Source organism: Xiphophorus couchianus, chromosome 2, assembly GCF_001444195.1.
Source record: "Xiphophorus couchianus chromosome 2, X_couchianus-1.0, whole genome shotgun sequence".
Lineage (NCBI taxonomy): Eukaryota > Metazoa > Chordata > Actinopteri > Cyprinodontiformes > Poeciliidae > Xiphophorus > Xiphophorus couchianus.
This window is the reverse complement of record NC_040229.1, coordinates 27436773-27453164: the sequence shown is the minus strand read 5'-3', so window position 1 is coordinate 27453164 and position 16392 is coordinate 27436773. Positions and strand designations below refer to the sequence as shown.

The 16392-nt window shown below is 41.5% G+C and overlaps 2 protein-coding genes across 2 annotated transcripts; both read right to left on the bottom strand.

The window, feature by feature from the left end:
* Positions 1–271: 271 nt before the first annotated feature.
* isg20 (interferon stimulated exonuclease gene) lies at positions 272–4832 on the bottom strand. The gene is made up of 4 exons (XM_028001730.1): positions 4699–4832; positions 3454–4092; positions 2376–2576; positions 272–1087 (listed from the first exon to the last, which is right to left on the bottom strand). Exons 2-4 carry the CDS (start codon positions 4066–4068, stop codon positions 902–904), a joined length of 1002 nt encoding a protein of 333 aa, XP_027857531.1. The 5' UTR covers positions 4069–4092; positions 4699–4832; the 3' UTR covers positions 272–901.
* A 647-nt stretch (positions 4833–5479) lies between these two features.
* On the bottom strand, positions 5480–13448 carry pdia3 (protein disulfide isomerase family A, member 3). The gene is made up of 13 exons (XM_028042771.1): positions 13139–13448; positions 11608–11686; positions 11399–11516; positions 10571–10678; positions 10363–10486; positions 10128–10244; positions 9303–9428; positions 9035–9217; positions 8830–8938; positions 7532–7660; positions 6417–6496; positions 6237–6294; positions 5480–6090 (listed from the first exon to the last, which is right to left on the bottom strand). The coding sequence occupies exons 1-13, from the start codon at positions 13270–13272 to the stop codon at positions 5968–5970; spliced, it is 1488 nt and encodes a 495-aa protein (XP_027898572.1). The 5' UTR covers positions 13273–13448; the 3' UTR covers positions 5480–5967.
* Between the last annotated feature and the right edge of the window lie 2944 nt (positions 13449–16392).

The following is a 16392-nucleotide window of genomic DNA, read 5'->3' as shown; positions in this document are numbered from 1 at the left end:
GCTGTTTCCAATCAGTAAAAGCACTTTGCACTGCAGTTTGCATGAAAGATGTGATGCATGATGTACAGCACTACAGCAGTAGATTAGGGACATGGTAGAGAAAACAAAGCCTGAAACTTTAGCAGAAAGTTTCTGAGATTAATCTAAAAAAATGTTCAGGTTTTTTTTTGTATGGAAATGGTCTCTTTTCCTCTTCTATCTACGAAGGCCTTAATACACTGGTGTAAATAACTGTATCTAAATATACTTTATATAAAAAGCCACGTCACACTGATTTGAACCAAACTGTTTTATTTCTCACAACCTGAAGGCTGGTGGACAGCATACAACCAGAGGTAATGAAGCGTCACGTTTGAACAGAAGGACGATCACGTTTCAAACACCGCCTGTGAACGGCTGCAGATCCACCTGAGAGCGGCACAAGAACCCGCCGCTCTCTCTAGGCCAAAGTCTGGCTTGGCAGGTTTAACCCGTTTAGATCACATCCGATAGCATCGGTTATCCTCCACCAAACTAGTAGTTCAACTAGTTTGTTAGAAAGGACTGAATGAATGTTTCATCCATATTTAATTCCACTCAGCATGGAGGAACGTTCTGTTGCTTCTCACCTTTTAGACAAAAGCAGATAACAGAGAACTGTAACCTCAACTTTAACTGCACCATTAATCCAAAACACAATCAAATTCTTAATAATAAATATGACAGAAATCACCATGATTTAACTTTCAGCATCACAACAATGAAATGAAAACGCTTTACTTGCTGTAACCTTCCCATCTTGGGGGGAAAAAAGATAAAAAAATTCCACCGCTGAAGTTTCCATTCCACCTCAGGAAGTTGAATCGGAGATCCCGACCCGTTTGCCACGAACGACATTTTCTGCCGAAGCGGTCAACGGTTGTCACGGGCCGTCTGTCAGGACCTCGTCCGGCCAGAACTCGTCCTGCATGTAGTGATCCGAGGAGTGGACGGTCGGCTCGTCGCCCAGCCTCCTCTCCATCTCCTGCTCCCAGGCGCCCTGAGCCAGCTTGTAGAGGTCCAGCGCGGCCTGGGCGTCCTCCACCGAGCAGTGGCCCCTTCTCCCAGCCTGGACGGAGCAGCCAACAGGGGGCAGCGCAGTTAGTGGGGATCGCTTTCGGAAAATCACTTCCTCCAGGTGGAGCCCACAGCAGGAGGGCTGTGTTACTCCCAATAACTATCGTCTACCAAGAGGCGGCGAAAAATAGTTTACTTGTAATTTGGTTTACATCTAATATTCTAATCGTAAACGTTGTGGGGTTTTTTTTAGTAGCTGTCAGCAGAAAATTCAATTTGTTTAATCAAATCAAATACATTGATGATCAAATACATCAGGTGTATTTGATGTGTTTCACTTAATCAGCTGAAATAATGGAACGTTTCAGTAATATTTACTGACATTAGCTGAGTTTCCGTCCACCATGTAACTGAGCAGTTTGACATTTTAAAAATAAATTTGCTTTATGGAAACGAAACAATTTTGGAAAAAAGACTTTAAAAGTTTTGCTTCTAGGATGTGGTGGGGGGTTTTTTTTGGTCGCATTGAAACTGGATTATTTTGCAAAAAAACTGCAAAAAAAACAACCATTTTGTAATCGACAAAGTTTTGTGCACGTTAGTAAAGGAAGGCCAGCTTGTGACCGTGAAAACAATGGCAGTTTTCTGGCCAATCACATATTTTTCAAAAAGCCTGACAACGGCGATTCACTTATTTTTTTTAAAATGAAAAGTCACAAAAATATTGCAACAAAGTCACTCAGTTGACAACAGTGACCAACAAGGTTGGGTCAGTCAGTCACAAGGTTTCAACATCAACTCAAATGTCAGCCTTTTTAAGACCGCCATGAATGAAATTTAAGACCTGCATCACAACTGAAACGTACAAAAGGAAACGGCATGTTTTACATTGTACTAGTGCCAAGATCTTTGCCTCAGAATCAACGTACCTGTGGGTGTGAGCCAGTGGCAAAGAGGAATGTCCTCCACTAATAAATTTAGCTATCAACATGGGCATATTAGCAGCTGGTTAGCGTTAGCCCCAAACGTCTAGAGTCAAAGAACACAACGAATGTCTTGAGTGCAACACAAACTTTTTCCTAACCGAAAAGTCCCGGGGGGAGAAAAATAACCTACGTAAAATCTATGAATTAAACAGTGGTTGATTTATCGGCGCACCACTAGCAGGTGGTACAAAATGGCAGCATGCTAGCGTACTTAGCGAGTTTACGAACATGCTAATGGGTAAACTGACCCAGAGAAGTTCTCAGGCATGATGAAAACCAAAACATTCTGCTGACCAGTTATTTTCACAGAAGCAGACACAGAAAGTGAGAGCTGGTGAAGTCCACAGCTCTTACCTGGATCCTCCGGTTCAGCAGCTTGTTGGCCAGCAGCTTAAGAGACGAGCGGCGTCCATGAGGGAAGCCAGCCAGGCGCCGTAGGTGACGCGTCGTGCTGGTGTCTCTGACCATGTGACTGGGATGGTCCATGTTCAGCGCCTCAAAGTCGTTGTAGATGGAATGACCCACCACCACCTTGCCTTCAAGTATAGCGAGGATCTGCAGCGGGAGAATAATACCATTTTACCCAGTACAAATAGTTTGTTAGATTAAAAATGGCTGTCTTTTAAGGCTATCGAGAGCAACTACTTATGTTTATGAAAATAAGATTTTCCCTGTGGTCTTAACTAAACACTAGCTAAACAAAAGATGTAGAAACATACAGAGCTATAGGGAAAGCATTTGGATCAAAGAATATTTGGTTGAAAGTAGAGGCTCTAACTTCAGATTCAGATAGAAAATAAGGGAGTACATTTCCACCAAAAATCTCAAACTTTTAGAAGTTTTCTACAAAAAACACCCCAGAAATTTTCTTTGTTTTAAGAGTTTAAAAAGTTTCACCGTTAGAAATTTTCAGAGTTTCTCAATATATGGGGTAAGAAAGCTATCAAAAATTACGTGTGTGCAAATACAAAACATTATGCACATAACTTAAAAGTTGTGCGCAAGTAAAATTAGTAAATTGTTACGTGCCATTTTTAATTACATTTTTCTTTTAAGTTTTTTTTTCTTCTCCCAATCATTTGACTTCTGGAGTTCTTTTTTTCCCTCAACTATTTCTGAGATTAATACAAAATTGTCAGTTTTCTCTCGCACATTTTTGGGTTTTGAAACTCAAATTTGCACGTTTTTTCTGCAAAATGTCTAAGATAAATCACTATTTATGATTCTTCTCTCACAAATTTTTGACTTTTGAAGCTCTGTTTTTTTTTTCTACAAAATTTCTGAAATTTTCAAGGAAAAAAATCAGTTTTATTTTGTAGGAAGAAATTTACTCCAGCCTTATATACAGTTGTAGATTTGGGCAAAGCCGGTAGACATGCATTAAAAACAAAACATTTGTAATGGATGTTGAGGTGAACCGGACCAGCCGTACCTCCTCTTGGGCCTGGGCGAACGGTACGGCGTTGTGGAGGTGGTGCCGGCGGATCCCGCTCCAGGGCGTTCGGAAGTCCGTGACAGGCTGACACGGTCGGACATATTTATCGTACAAGACGTTGCCATGGTAGTCGACGATGCTGCAGCGGCCCAGCGCGCTGCAGCGGCCGCCGGGCCCGGTGCCCACCATCTCGCAGTCCAGCGCCACCACGGAGGCAGCCAGGGGGCTCGGACCGAGGCAGGGGGAGCTGCGGCCGCTGGCGGGAGGGCTGCTCTCAGAGAAGCCGCTGTCAACCTCCCAGCTGTCTCTGAGCACTGCCATCACACTGTGGCGGTGCGGCTCAGGCGCGGAGTTTAAAGTGCTGTCCGGGTTCGGCTCGACTAATTTCGCCTTCTTCATCAGCGCGTTTAGTTCCAGGGGTTCGCACAGGGAGCGGGCTCTCTTCTTCTTCTTCCTCCTCCTCCTGTTGGAGGCAGCGTTCACATCTTGGCGTTTCTTCCTGGGTACGGCGCTCTCCATTGCACGAATCGTCATGGACTTCTTGCACAGATACCTGTAGTTGCCAAGAAGGCCATCTGATACTTTGTTTCTTTTTGACGGATCGGACATCATGTAATAAGTGTCTCATGGTCACATCTGGGGGGGACAGCGGGAGTCAGAAAGGAAGAATTAGTATTATCAATCACTATGGTCACAAAAATGTTATTTTGTGTTACAGAGGCTACAATGTCAGGACAGCATTCATAGAAATTAAGCCGAGTTTAAGACAACACTTTACACCAACTCCAAGTATCACTCAAAGCCAGTTTAACAGTCGAGCAGAACTCAATAAATTTTTTCAGTTTAGTTGCATTTATTGATCACATACTACAAAGCGAATTGTGACATGATATTCTCCACATGAGCAGGTAACTGCCTTTTAAAATATTAATTTTGACAAACAGGACATACGCCGAATTGAACACTGACGTATACAGTTTATGAAAACGTAGTTTAGTAATTTATATCGTTTATAGTTTTGTTAGTAGCTTTGACTGACTTTAAACTGTAGATATGTGAATGCACATTGGTACAGCGGTATAAGAGAATAAGCTACAAAGACGAAAAAAACGCTTAACAAGAGATATAGTGACAAATAAACGTCAAATCATCGTGTTTTCAATATATTCGTGTTATTTGTTGTCGTTTGTAACAATTAAAATAAATTCCTTTAAAAACAAAAAACTCTGAATCGTTACGTACCTTCTAAAGCTGCACGTGGACAACAGGATCATGCCCGAACAACTTCCCTGCTGACTCCGTTCTCTTCCTCGTTCATGGTTTATCGTAAGTGCTCCATCTCAGCATCGCCTAGTGGTGGGATGTAGCATTACGTCAAGTACTGCTACAAAAAACAACCGATAATTTCACAGGTTGGTGTTCCGTCATCCATCAAAAACATTCTCTCATGTTACTTAACTTACTGGAAATCTTCCAATTAAATCTGTCGAATATGCCGAGACATTTTGAACAGCAGTTAGTGGAAACTAAATTTAAATTAAAAAAAAAATAGAAACGAGGTTTGATTTGGGGCCATCTACACATTTTACCCTTTTAATTCATTTTCTAGGTTTGGGTTTATACATATTGCAGTAGAGATGTTGGTTTGATTCCAACTAATTTCTGCCACATTTTTGGTGTACGCAAAATAGTCCAACTCTGAAAAGTTAATGGGGAAAAAACCCCACTCTGTTCACCTTTTACCAAAGATTGGTTTTAAATAGTCACCCTTTGAAGTATTTTTATCTGAGAGCAAGAGATTTACTAGAATTCTCAAAATTTCTAGTAAATTTTACATTTCAAACTCAAATGTCCTTGTTTTCTAGAAACGTTCAGAATTGTTTTGGCAGAAATGTGCTCCTTTTTCTTCTCGTCTATAATGGCGGTAATATGCCCTTGTAGAATCTTCTCTGGCTCTTTAAATATTAATTTGGTGAAAGCTTTGAATTGTCACAGCAGAATAAAAACGTCAGAAACAAGATCGTACAAGTCATTTAGGTTTTGTGGGCCTTTTATTTCACAATCCTTCCAAATGTACAAAAACAAAGACCAGTTACGAACAAGGAAAAAAATTAAAATAAAAAATAAAGTCGTCCCCCTCTGTTGAAGAGAAGAAAAACAAGCGACAGATGACTGGAAACTGGTATCGAACCAAAGTGCATCAGTCTGAGGTGTAGTAGACAGACCAGAGGAAATAGAAATGTCATTTCAAAAAAAGCTGTCCCTTTTCCCTAAAAATTTCTTATTGTGGTAAAACGGTTGGGCAGACCCTGGCCGCCGCCTCTCCACCTTCCACAGGATTCCAGAGCAGCAGAGGAGCCAAGGAGCGGCCGGCTTTTTGACGTCGGCTTCAGAGCTTTTGGTAGTTCACTAAGCGAGTGGGATATAATTTTCTGTTCCCCGATTCTCCTCCTCCTCCTGTTGTTATGTGGTGTGGGAGTGCGGGGGGCGTTGAGTTTCTGTTAAGAGCCTCTATAGCTCTAACTTGTCGTCGTCCTTCTTCTTCTTCTTTTTCTTGGCGTCCTCTAGCACCACTAAGGGGTTGGTGGCCTCTCTCTTCAGGTAGGAAATGAAGTCGCTCACCTCTCGACCTCCCTGCACAACAGACAACGGCAGGATTTTCTCTTTATTTGATAGGGACAAAGTACCAACTGCCAACATGTTCAGACGCTAGCATTTATAGCTGTGGCTAACGCTCAACCCCCAGAGGCGTTACAACCAGCAGGTAGTCTGCGACTCACCTCGTATCTCTTTGGGCTCATTTTGCGTCCAGCAGGGGAAAAGTAGATTGTGGGGAATCTGGGGAGAGAGAAAAAAATAAAATAAAATCATGAAATTTAAATATAATTGTTAATTCTTAAAACAAGGAAGTCATAAGGAGAAAAAAACAAAACAAAACAAAAAAAACCCAGAGTACGTACCCGCTGACTTCATATGGAGACGGCACGTCGTTAGCTGTGGCGTCCATTTTGGCAATAACAACATTGGGATCGTCGGCCAGCTGCAGAACGAGAAACGACCCATTAAGATCAGTTCAAGAGGAAAACAAAACGATGGATATTAACTGTGATATTCAAACTACACTCAAAGTTTTGAACGTGTTTTGTCTCAAACAGTAAAGCAGGAATATTTCAACAAAACAGCACCGAGTGTTAGGCGCTGCCAAGTTTTGGACATGACCGTTTTTAAAGGTGTTTCAGGGAAACGTGATGAGCAGTCCCGACAGGCTGACGCCAACCAAGGCAACTTCTAGACGATTGTGATCTTCACAGTGATCTGCTTTAAGAGAGTTTAGCTTGGCACTCTTTGGTCTGTGGTGGGAAACAGCCCGTTTTGACTGAAAAATGTTGCCACTTCAATTAAAACCATCAGTGAAACAAATTAAGCTAGCCAGAACTTCCCCTAAACCTTCACAATAAGAGTCTTAGCATAAGAAAAAAAAGAAAGGAAAATAAAATTGCTTTAAATGTTTCTATTTTCCCCACTCAAAAAAAAAAAAACAACAAAAAATACATGAGTCTGGTTGCTGGTGCATTGTGGGTCCAGTCAGCAGATTCTTTAAAAGACAATGGCCTCAAAACAATAATATCGCTTATCGCAATAAATTCTAGGACAATTTATCAAAGATAGTTTGTTATCATGACAGGCCTACAATGTGCACAACAAATTATAAAGAAAACATGTTGAAGCAGCTCCATGTTCTATTTGTAACAAGTGAAACGAGGCTTTTCTGGCATATTAATAAGTTCAAGATCGACCGAGTCGGCAATGGAGCGATTCTCTTCACAGCCGCTGCTCACCTCCATGTTTACACCAACAACAGAAACTCACATTATTAATGTCATGCTTGGTTATGAGAAGTTCAGTGTGAGAATACAGCAAAATGAGGACAAATTACAGAGCACTGGCATTCAACAAGAGCCAACAAAGTTGATGAAATTAGTAATTTTACTGGTAATCTGATTTTTTTTAAAAAGCAAGAAAACTAAAACGTATGAGCATGACCAAGAAAAATTGAAAAAAGAAAGGATCCTACCTTCTCTCCCAGCTCCTTGTATTTAGGCTCCAGGTTCTTGCAGTGGCCGCACCACGGTGCGTAGAACTCGATGAGGACGTCTTTGCTGTCGTCGTTGACGATGGAGTCAAAGTTCTCAGCCACCAGAACCTGGAGACACAGAGGCAACGGGCTCAGTCCAAACCTGCACTTAGTCTGCCGCTGACCGGAACCAGCACAGTTCCACCTGGACCGGCTCCGATCTCCGTTTTCTGACCAGTGGATGAACTACAACCAAGATCCCAACATCGCCACTCTTCAGTGTGGAAGCAGTTACTGCAGGAAGAAAAACTAAAAACGGAAGCGCTGCAAACATTTTAAACTTTAAATAACTCCAGTCTCTACTAGGAAGTTTTGCTTGACAACGAAACTTGGGAAGAACATCTTGTGTGTTGCAGGAATCATGACTGATTAAAATAAATAAAATCTGTTTAACCATCAGAGCCACAAACTAAAACAGGAAACTCTTACAGTCCCAACTGATCCAACTACAGACTCTTCTCTCCAAATGTTCCCACACATTGATAACCAGAAAGGTTTAAAAAAAATATTTATTTACAGTCAAAGAAAAAAAAAATAGTTCCACAAAATGTTTCATTGTCAGAGTTTTGTACTTGTTTGATTAATTTAAAGAAAACCAAGCAGACAGACAAGGCCACTAGAGATGGGTAATGAATCAATCATCAAGTCATTAATCAAAATTTGCAGTCTAGGAAGATTTACTTTTTTGGAAAATAAGTATTCCTCCCCCCCCCCCCCCCCCCCCCCCCCCCACCACCACCACCATTGCACTCTTTGGCCTTCTGTTGTTTAGAGCAGGATCAGCTCACCATCTTACATTACAGCTTATATTTATTTGGACTTTGAATTGAGATCAATTTGCAGAAATTACAAATGGAAAATAAAACTTAGAAATACTTCATTGACCCCAAAGGGAAATTAAATGGAACTCATTAATTCAAGATTCTTCAGAGAGTTGCTGTAGATCCTGATGACTGTGGGCAGGAATGTTCTCCTGCAGCAGTCTATGTCACAGCAAATTTGAAGAAGCCTCTGACTGAAGACACTGTTTATCCACTACAGTCATGCTGAAGATGCTAAGGGTTATCCACAGTATTTTTCATTATTACGAATAAGTTAGAATACATTTCTAAAAATTTGACATTTGTACTTTTTTTAAAAAGGAGATTTGGTTTTTTTTTAAATCCATATTTTCCTTTCCTTACAGTCAGAGGAAACAATGTTGACATTGTCAAGCAGCCAATCCAGGAATCCCTCACCTTAACGGGCCCGTCGTTGGTTTCAGGGACTGGCTCCGACTTGAGGTAGCGCTTCAACTTCCCGTCAAAGTAGTCCTGCAGGAAGCGCTCCAGAGCCTTTCCGTCTCGGCTGCAGGTGACAAAAACAAAAGATATCAGAGGAAAAAAACCAAAGAAACAAACAAACAAAAAAAAAAGATATTAAAGTAAAGCTTGGTGCACTGACGAGAACTCCTCGCTCATGACGTATTTGTCTCCCTTGGCGGTGCGGATGGCGACGAGGGGCAGCTCCCCGGAGACGCCGTCCATGCCGAAGTCGGACAGGTTGTGGCTGAACTGGTTCTTGTTGGCGACGGCGAAGTTCAGCTTCTTCCCCTGGTCCAGGAAGCCCTTGGCCACCTTCATCACCCTTGGTGGAGAAGGGCGAAAGATGGAGAAGTGTGTGAAGAAAGCCGCGTCGGCGCGGGGCGCGGAGGAACGCCTGAGACGCCCACCTGTTCCTCCAGTAGTTGGAGCCTTTGGGGTTTTTGTCGTAGTCGACGTCGTAGTACGCCACCAGCAGGTCTTTCCCCTTCAGCTGGTCTTTGTTGTCGTCTGTCAGGTGGGGACAGATTCCGAAGCTAGGACGGAGAAAACGGGAAACTATCAATAGCTGCGTTTCTCTCAGCCTTAAAAGGTGACATTTTGAAAATAAATTCGCTCAGTGGAAGCAGGCAGATTTCGTAAAAACTCATTTTTTGTTAAGTTTTGTCGCCAAGATGAAGTGGTTTTGGTTTGTGTTTCACAAAACTGCAATAAAACACGTTTTTGTTTGCATCACACAAGTCACATGATCAACCACCGGCTGTTACTATTGGTGGAAAAGACAACCAGGAAGGATGATGGCACGGTAAGTTTTTAATGACTGCTCCTGCCTTCACGTGTGATTTTAATTACATTTCTTGTTTAATGGGAACACAGCAATTCTAAAATTGTGTCCAATAATTAATTGGTTAATTAGAAAAATAAATTAACACCTCAGCCCTGCACGGTGTTGTTGCCAAATTAAGCAGAAAGGGCTGAGCTTCCTACATGTTGATGTTAGAAGTCTGTTGTCAGCTGCAAATGCATCTTTTGCTACAAATGATCAAGTGTGCACTAAGAATGATGGCACTCCATTTCAGGCAATACACATTTATAGTTTCTCATTAAATTTTTTTAAAAAACTTTTTTAAATGCATCTTTTAATGCATTTCTAATGCTGGATAAAAGTCTTGAATGAAAAGTCTGCAGAATGTGCCAATTAATCGATTCCTAACGTGATCGTCAGTTGCACTCACATGTTGTCCTGGATGAATCTCTTGATTTTATTGCTGGTGAATTTGTCCTCGTTGAATTTCACGGAGCCGTCTTCGAACTTGTTGGTGAGACGTGGAGGACGGAACAGGACGACTCCCCTGCGATCAGACACAGGAAACATCCTCGCTAAAATATATCGCTTCATTTTAAACTTCAGAACCATTTTCACTCCCCCTCTCCCCCTTCAGTTTTCCGACACGTGACGCAGGAACTCACTCTCCGCCGTGGCTGCTGAGCAGGGCCTCGGCGTTGGTGTGGGCGAAGCGGTAGTCGTCCCTCAAGGCGCTGGCGGCCTTCAGGAACTCGGTCTGCTCCGAGCTCTTGTCGTCAGCAAAGAAACCTGAGAGAAATTCAGGATAAACATTTTTAACATTATGATGGCCGATTAAGTGTGGGGTGGATCGGACGCTCGGCCAGGCCTTACCGATCACGCTGGCGTCTTGATCTGCCATGAACTTCTCAAAGTCTCCCTCGGTCTTGAGCTCCACTGAAGCTGGACCCGCCTGCTTCTTCAGGAAGCTAACGATCCCGTCTTTACAGGGCAAAAAAACAACAAAAAAATGACCAAAAGGACTGATAAAAACCACATTTGTAATGAAATACATGAATATTTTTTTATGCCTCATGAACCTTCACATCGTCGTTGCTTTAGAACTACGAGCTCCGTTGTATTTATTGTAATTCTGAAATTTATTTATTGAAATTTATCTGATCCTTTTATTCACCATTTTACTTCCTCCAACATTTCTACTGAACGTCTGTGAGCTGCAAGTGAAGACAACCTTCCTTCGTCTTCAGAATTTGACAAAGGAAATTTGTGCACACAATCTTCACCAATAAAGCCAATTCTGGATTTCCAAAGGTAATTCTAAAATCTGTGATGTTTGTATCAAGGTCCATGAGTGAAAACACTGCAAAAAACACTGCAAAAAACAAAAAACAGAGCTGAATTGACTTAAAAAGTTTCTTTTTCTAAAAAACAGACAAATGCGCCGAATCACAAATGTATTTGAAAACTCTGCACCAGTACGGCACACTTACATACACCAATAGCTTCACAAGATTGATCAAATATGTAAAAGCAACTTTAATTTGTTCAGTAAAGCTGCCAATGTAAAATAAATAATAAAAAACTGACAAAAACAATAGATTGACTACGTTGGTCAAACATTTTTTTCAATATCGGGATCAATACCGATGTTGAAAGCAATATTCTAATACACATAAGAAAAAAACAAGGTAGAATAAATACCTGCAGTTCTGGGACCATCGTAGGGACCAGATTCCTCTCCATCCCTGAAGATCTTCAGCGTTGGGTAGCCACTGACGCCGTATTTGCTGCATGCGTTGCTGTTGGCAGTGCAGTCAACCTGCACAGTGGCAAGCAAACCGTTAGCAAACAGTTGGTAACGCAGAAAAATGACACTACGGCTTGGAAAGTCAAACTGCGTTGCGCAATACCTTGGCAAGCGACACGGTGCCTTTCAGACGCGTGGCTGCTGCCTCGTACTCGGGCGCGAGACGTTTACAGTGACCACACCTAAAGGACAAAGAGGACATGGACCAGTCAAACAGGAGGACGATTTACACATCGGATCGGAGGCAGGGAAGGAGCTGAAGGTCCAAGAAACCTGATACCTCTTCATAATAAGGAGATTTAACTAAGCTTGTTGAATAGAACGATAGGTGGAAAGTTTATTTTTTCTTCGTTTTCTTTTTTATGGAATAATTGTAAAACACATTTTCAGAGTAGAACATTTTTGTATTGACGTTTCATTTTCTCCCCTACAAAAACAATTAAGCATTGCTGTAAAGCTTCACATCTAGCAACCTAAAGCTTGAGTGGAAAACTTTTAATAACTTTATTGAACCAAGAATGTTGGGACTAAACAACAAATCTAGAGGTGCATAATAGAAAAAAAAAAATCCTACAAAACATACATTTGAAATAAAACATTTTGTTTAATTCCCACTTCATCTATACGTGGGAAGATAAAAAGTCTAGTCTGTTTCAAGATGTTTACTGCAAAGAATAATAAAACAACAGTAACATAGGATTGATAAATTGGCTGCATCTGATTTCTTGGTGTCTGATTTAAATATATTAATTAAAATATACTGTAAGAATGATAAGACACAATAAGGAAAAAAAGGTTGTGTGAGCAAATAAAACAAAAACATGTATATAGCGCACATTAGTTTGCTCCTTAATATATTGTCACCTTCCATAGTAAAGGCTTAAGTAATTTTTTCCCCAAAGTGATTTTCTCTACAAACATTTTAAAAGAAAAACACCTCTTGAATGGAATCCACGGAAAAATGCATCATTAACATTTTTATTTAACAATTTCTTAATATAAAATGTTCCTTACTTTTAAAGATAATCTTTTTATATGAAGTCTGACCTATTTTTAATGTATTTGTTCAAGTTTGGCACCGTGGAAACACGTCAAATATGTTGTTGACCAATCAGAGGTGGACACCAAAACTTCCCCAACCAATCAGAGCGTTACAACTATCACATGACACGCCCCCCCAACTTCCTTATAGCCTCATTCTCTTGCATTACCGAGATTTACAACAACCTAAACTAGATTTTAATCAGCAAACATGTTACATTTTAACAGCCGCAAGTTCCATTAAGCTATAATAGTCACCAAATTAGTCATTTAATTTAAATGCCGCAATTCGTACAGCCTTAGGCGTCCACCGCTAGCTAACATGCTAACATTTGGTCTGCAGCCAACAAGCAGGATTTTGACAGTCTCGACTCTAATAAAAATAAAATAAATAGACCCCAATAAATAAGAGCAATTCAAACGCTCACAGACTGAACACATTTTTAAGTCGACATTTCTGCACAGTGGAGTCCATTTTACCGCGAGGCGACGGCGTATTTTCAGTAGACATGTTCACCCTTGCTAACCACAGAGAACGTTCCGACACCCTGAACGTTCTCTGTTCAGGGTGAACGAAACCTGCAGAAACTCACCAGGGTGCAAAGAACTCCACGAGAAGGAGCTCGTGGTCCCCAATCCTGCTTTCGAAATCGTCGTCCGTGAACTCCAGCACATCACTGGCCCGGCTGAGTCCGGCGAGAGCGGCCAAAAATATCAGCCTCAACATGGCACACCGAGAAGGCTAAGAGTCTCTTGGCCTCAATAACACAAAAAGTTCGGGTTGCAGACGCGAGTCGTGGCCGGCCCGTCTTCAGCTCTCCAAAAAGCCGCAGGACACTCAGAGCAGGGCCGAGACTGAAAGAGAAAGGGGACGAAGGAGGAGGAGGTGAAGATGCTCACAAGCAGCACGGCCTCGTCCCGTAGTCATAGTGTGGCAGCCTCCCATTGGCCGACTCGCTGCGTCGCTCAGCTCTGACTGACCAATGAAATTTCTGGAAATCGAGCGTCGACGCGCGTGGGCCAATCGGGGTAGGACAAAAGTCCGTATTACACGCGGAAATTAAGACTTTAATGCTTCACTTGAAATTTTGGGTTATTCACAAACTGCTCAAACGTTTTCTTTACGACTGACAGAGACAAAATGACGTGGCTCAACTCCCGGGTTGATAAAGCCGCATTGTGAGCCGTAATCTGTGTTAAATTGGGAATCATGGAGGCTGCCAGTATAACCACCCAGTTCATGGGAATGCGCTGCAGTGCTTTGCAGCGGCGTTCTCAGCCCTTGAACTGCTTCACATTTTGTCACCATTTAAACGCATTTAAAGAGGGGTTTTTTTTTTCAAGTTTATTTGTTTAGCACATTTCAGCAACTACAAAAAGATAATACAGGAATTATGAAACGGGCAATTAATATGGCATTTTGTCAAACACCATAATCAAAATCATCAAGCAAATATACATCAAATATGTTGATCAACGTTCCATCAATTATAAACCAAAACCAGCTCTAAAATGATCGGGATTTTTTTTTAGCCTTGTTTTGAATGAACTCAGTGTTTCAGCTGTTTTCTGTAAGTTTGTTCCAGATTTGTGGTGCATAGAAGCTGAATGCTGCTTTTAGGTAAAGTATCTGAGAAGTGAAAGGAAAACTATAGACGGCTCAGAGCTTTTTTCCCACCTAATAAATACAAATCTGAGATTAGTTTCACTAATTTCTATTCTACCCCTTTTAATAAGATACATCTAAATTAAATTCAGGGTTCCTACAGAACCAACCTAATTGGAACAAGAAGAGTCTTGTGCTTGAGAACATTAATGAACAATGTGAGCAGACGTTCTCCAGCAGTTCATTAATAATAATAATAATAATAATAATAATAATAATAATAATAACTGTGAGACCTAAAATGGAAATGCTTGGATGAAAACTTTTCCATATCACTCTGCTACCTTGGTTTGAGGAGCAAAACATCTTGACGAGCAAGGCATAGAACATTTCAGTAAATGATTTCAACTTATATAACATATAAATGATTGAAAAGCAAATCAGATTTTATTATAAAACAAATTATGATTAAAAATGTATTTGATCCAAGTAGAGATTTACAGCATTCACACCAATAAACTGAAGTGAATTTTCTTCTCTAAGTATTGTCGGTTTCTGAGTATCGGGCAGGAAATCCAGCTGTCAGCCGCCCTGAACGTTTTCCAATCATCTCTTTCACTTCAAGACGAGAGACTCCAGATTGTTTGAGACATAAAACCGACTGGAGATGACTGAAAGATCATCGCTGGATGCTCTGTTGACACGCCTCACAGCTTTTTTCCCCACCTGCTGGTAATGAAGTGAATGAAGATTATTAAAACCTCACGAAACTGCTTTCGATTTATACCTTTTTGCAATTGTATGGACCAGCCACCAGATGGCACTCTCTGACAAAACTTCTGCTTCAGATTTAAGGCTTTCTTACTCCTCTCCTTATTGCTTTTAACTCCGGCATAGTTATTATTCAAGGCAGGACGTAGATAGCTCCTTAAAAGGCGGAGCTAGGTCCAAGCAGGCGTTTTGCACAGCTGATTGGTTGCCATGGAGATTAAAAGATTTCTCAAACATGCATGACAAATAAAATCACAGCGACACTCCAGGTATGTTTCTGGTGAGAGAATAACATTACAACATCACGCAAAAGCTCAAAAATAGCCGATTTTACACAATACAGCCCCTGAAATAAACGGTTAGAAAGTGTTCAAATTTTTTCACGCGTTGGCATGAGCAGGACGAATATTGCTGCAAAACGTTCTTGTTTCTACAGCGTTAGAGTGATGGAGCGCCTTACACACAGTATCGTATTGTTTTAGGCCTGCAGGAGATCAGGGGACTGTGGTAATCCTTCGGTCCCATGATGCCTTTCTGTCGCACCTGCTGCTGTTTACTGTAAACCTGCAGAGCCGAGACAGAAGCCGACAGACACGGCGAGCCTAAGACGCACTTCTGCACTGCAGAGATGTTCTTCCTGTTCCCACACAGCCTCATCGGCAGCTCCCACCCCCCACAGTAGCCCCACTGCTTCTCAGAGGAGTCGTCATGACAACCGTGCTGCTCCTCTTCTATATTTGGAGCAAGGAGAAGATGAGCCGTCCACCGTGGTGACACGCTCCGACTGCTGAGGGAGGGAAGAAATCTGGGGTGTATTTGGGACATCAGAGCCTTTTTTTTCCTCCAAAACCCTTAAGAAAAATAAAATAAAATAAAAAATGGAGAGAGAAACTGCTCTCTCGTGCCTCACACCACCTACTGTTGACGCCTCAGCCGTGTCTCCTCACAACAGTGGAAGCCTTGTTGTCCCGTCGGCCGCCAGACCGAAACACTGGGAAATCTGTTGGCCGTTTTGTCGTGACAAGAAAGTATCTGTTCGTTCGCAACGGGACAAAGCTCTCGTCACAGACTTCCTACGCCGCAAAGAAAAACGCCGTTCAAATCAAAGGGCTTCGTGAGCAGGCCGGAGCATTTCAGTGGAGCTGCGCTGGAAGATGAAATCTATGTCCAAGGATGAAAAACAAGTGAAAACAGATTGGCTGCGTGAGGAGGGATGCTCTAATCAGAAAAGCATGAAATGAAGTCTTGAGGTTTTCATATTTTTGGGTGGATTAAGATTTAAAACTATTATGTCTAACAAATACATTTGTTTTTGATAGGAAAGGAGACGTGCATCTCTCAAAAGACATATATATATAAAAAAACGACTATGGATTTTAATTTATCTGTATTATTTACATTATATTTACAAAGTGGCATGGCAAGTCATTTATGTCCTTCTTTACCCTTATTCACATTAACCGCTTCTTA

Coding starts and splice junctions, on each gene's coding strand:
- isg20 (XM_028001730.1), bottom strand. CDS start 4,068: ATGATGTCCGATCCGTCAAAAAGAAACAAAGTATCAGATGGCCTTCTT. Junction 2,577..3,453: donor TCGCCCAGGCCCAAGAGGAG/GTACGGCTGGTC, acceptor CTCCCGCTGCAG/ATCCTCGCTATACTTGAAGG. Junction 1,088..2,375: donor TGCTGAACCGGAGGATCCAG/GTAAGAGCTGTG, acceptor TGCTCCGTCCAG/GCTGGGAGAAGGGGCCACTG.
- pdia3 (XM_028042771.1), bottom strand. CDS start 13,272: ATGTTGAGGCTGATATTTTTGGCCGCTCTCGCCGGACTCAGCCGGGCC. Junction 10,245..10,362: donor CTCAGCAGCCACGGCGGAGA/GTGAGTTCCTGC, acceptor GTCTGATCGCAG/GGGAGTCGTCCTGTTCCGTC. Junction 6,497..7,531: donor ACAAGGAGCTGGGAGAGAAG/GTAGGATCCTTT, acceptor CTCGTTCTGCAG/CTGGCCGACGATCCCAATGT.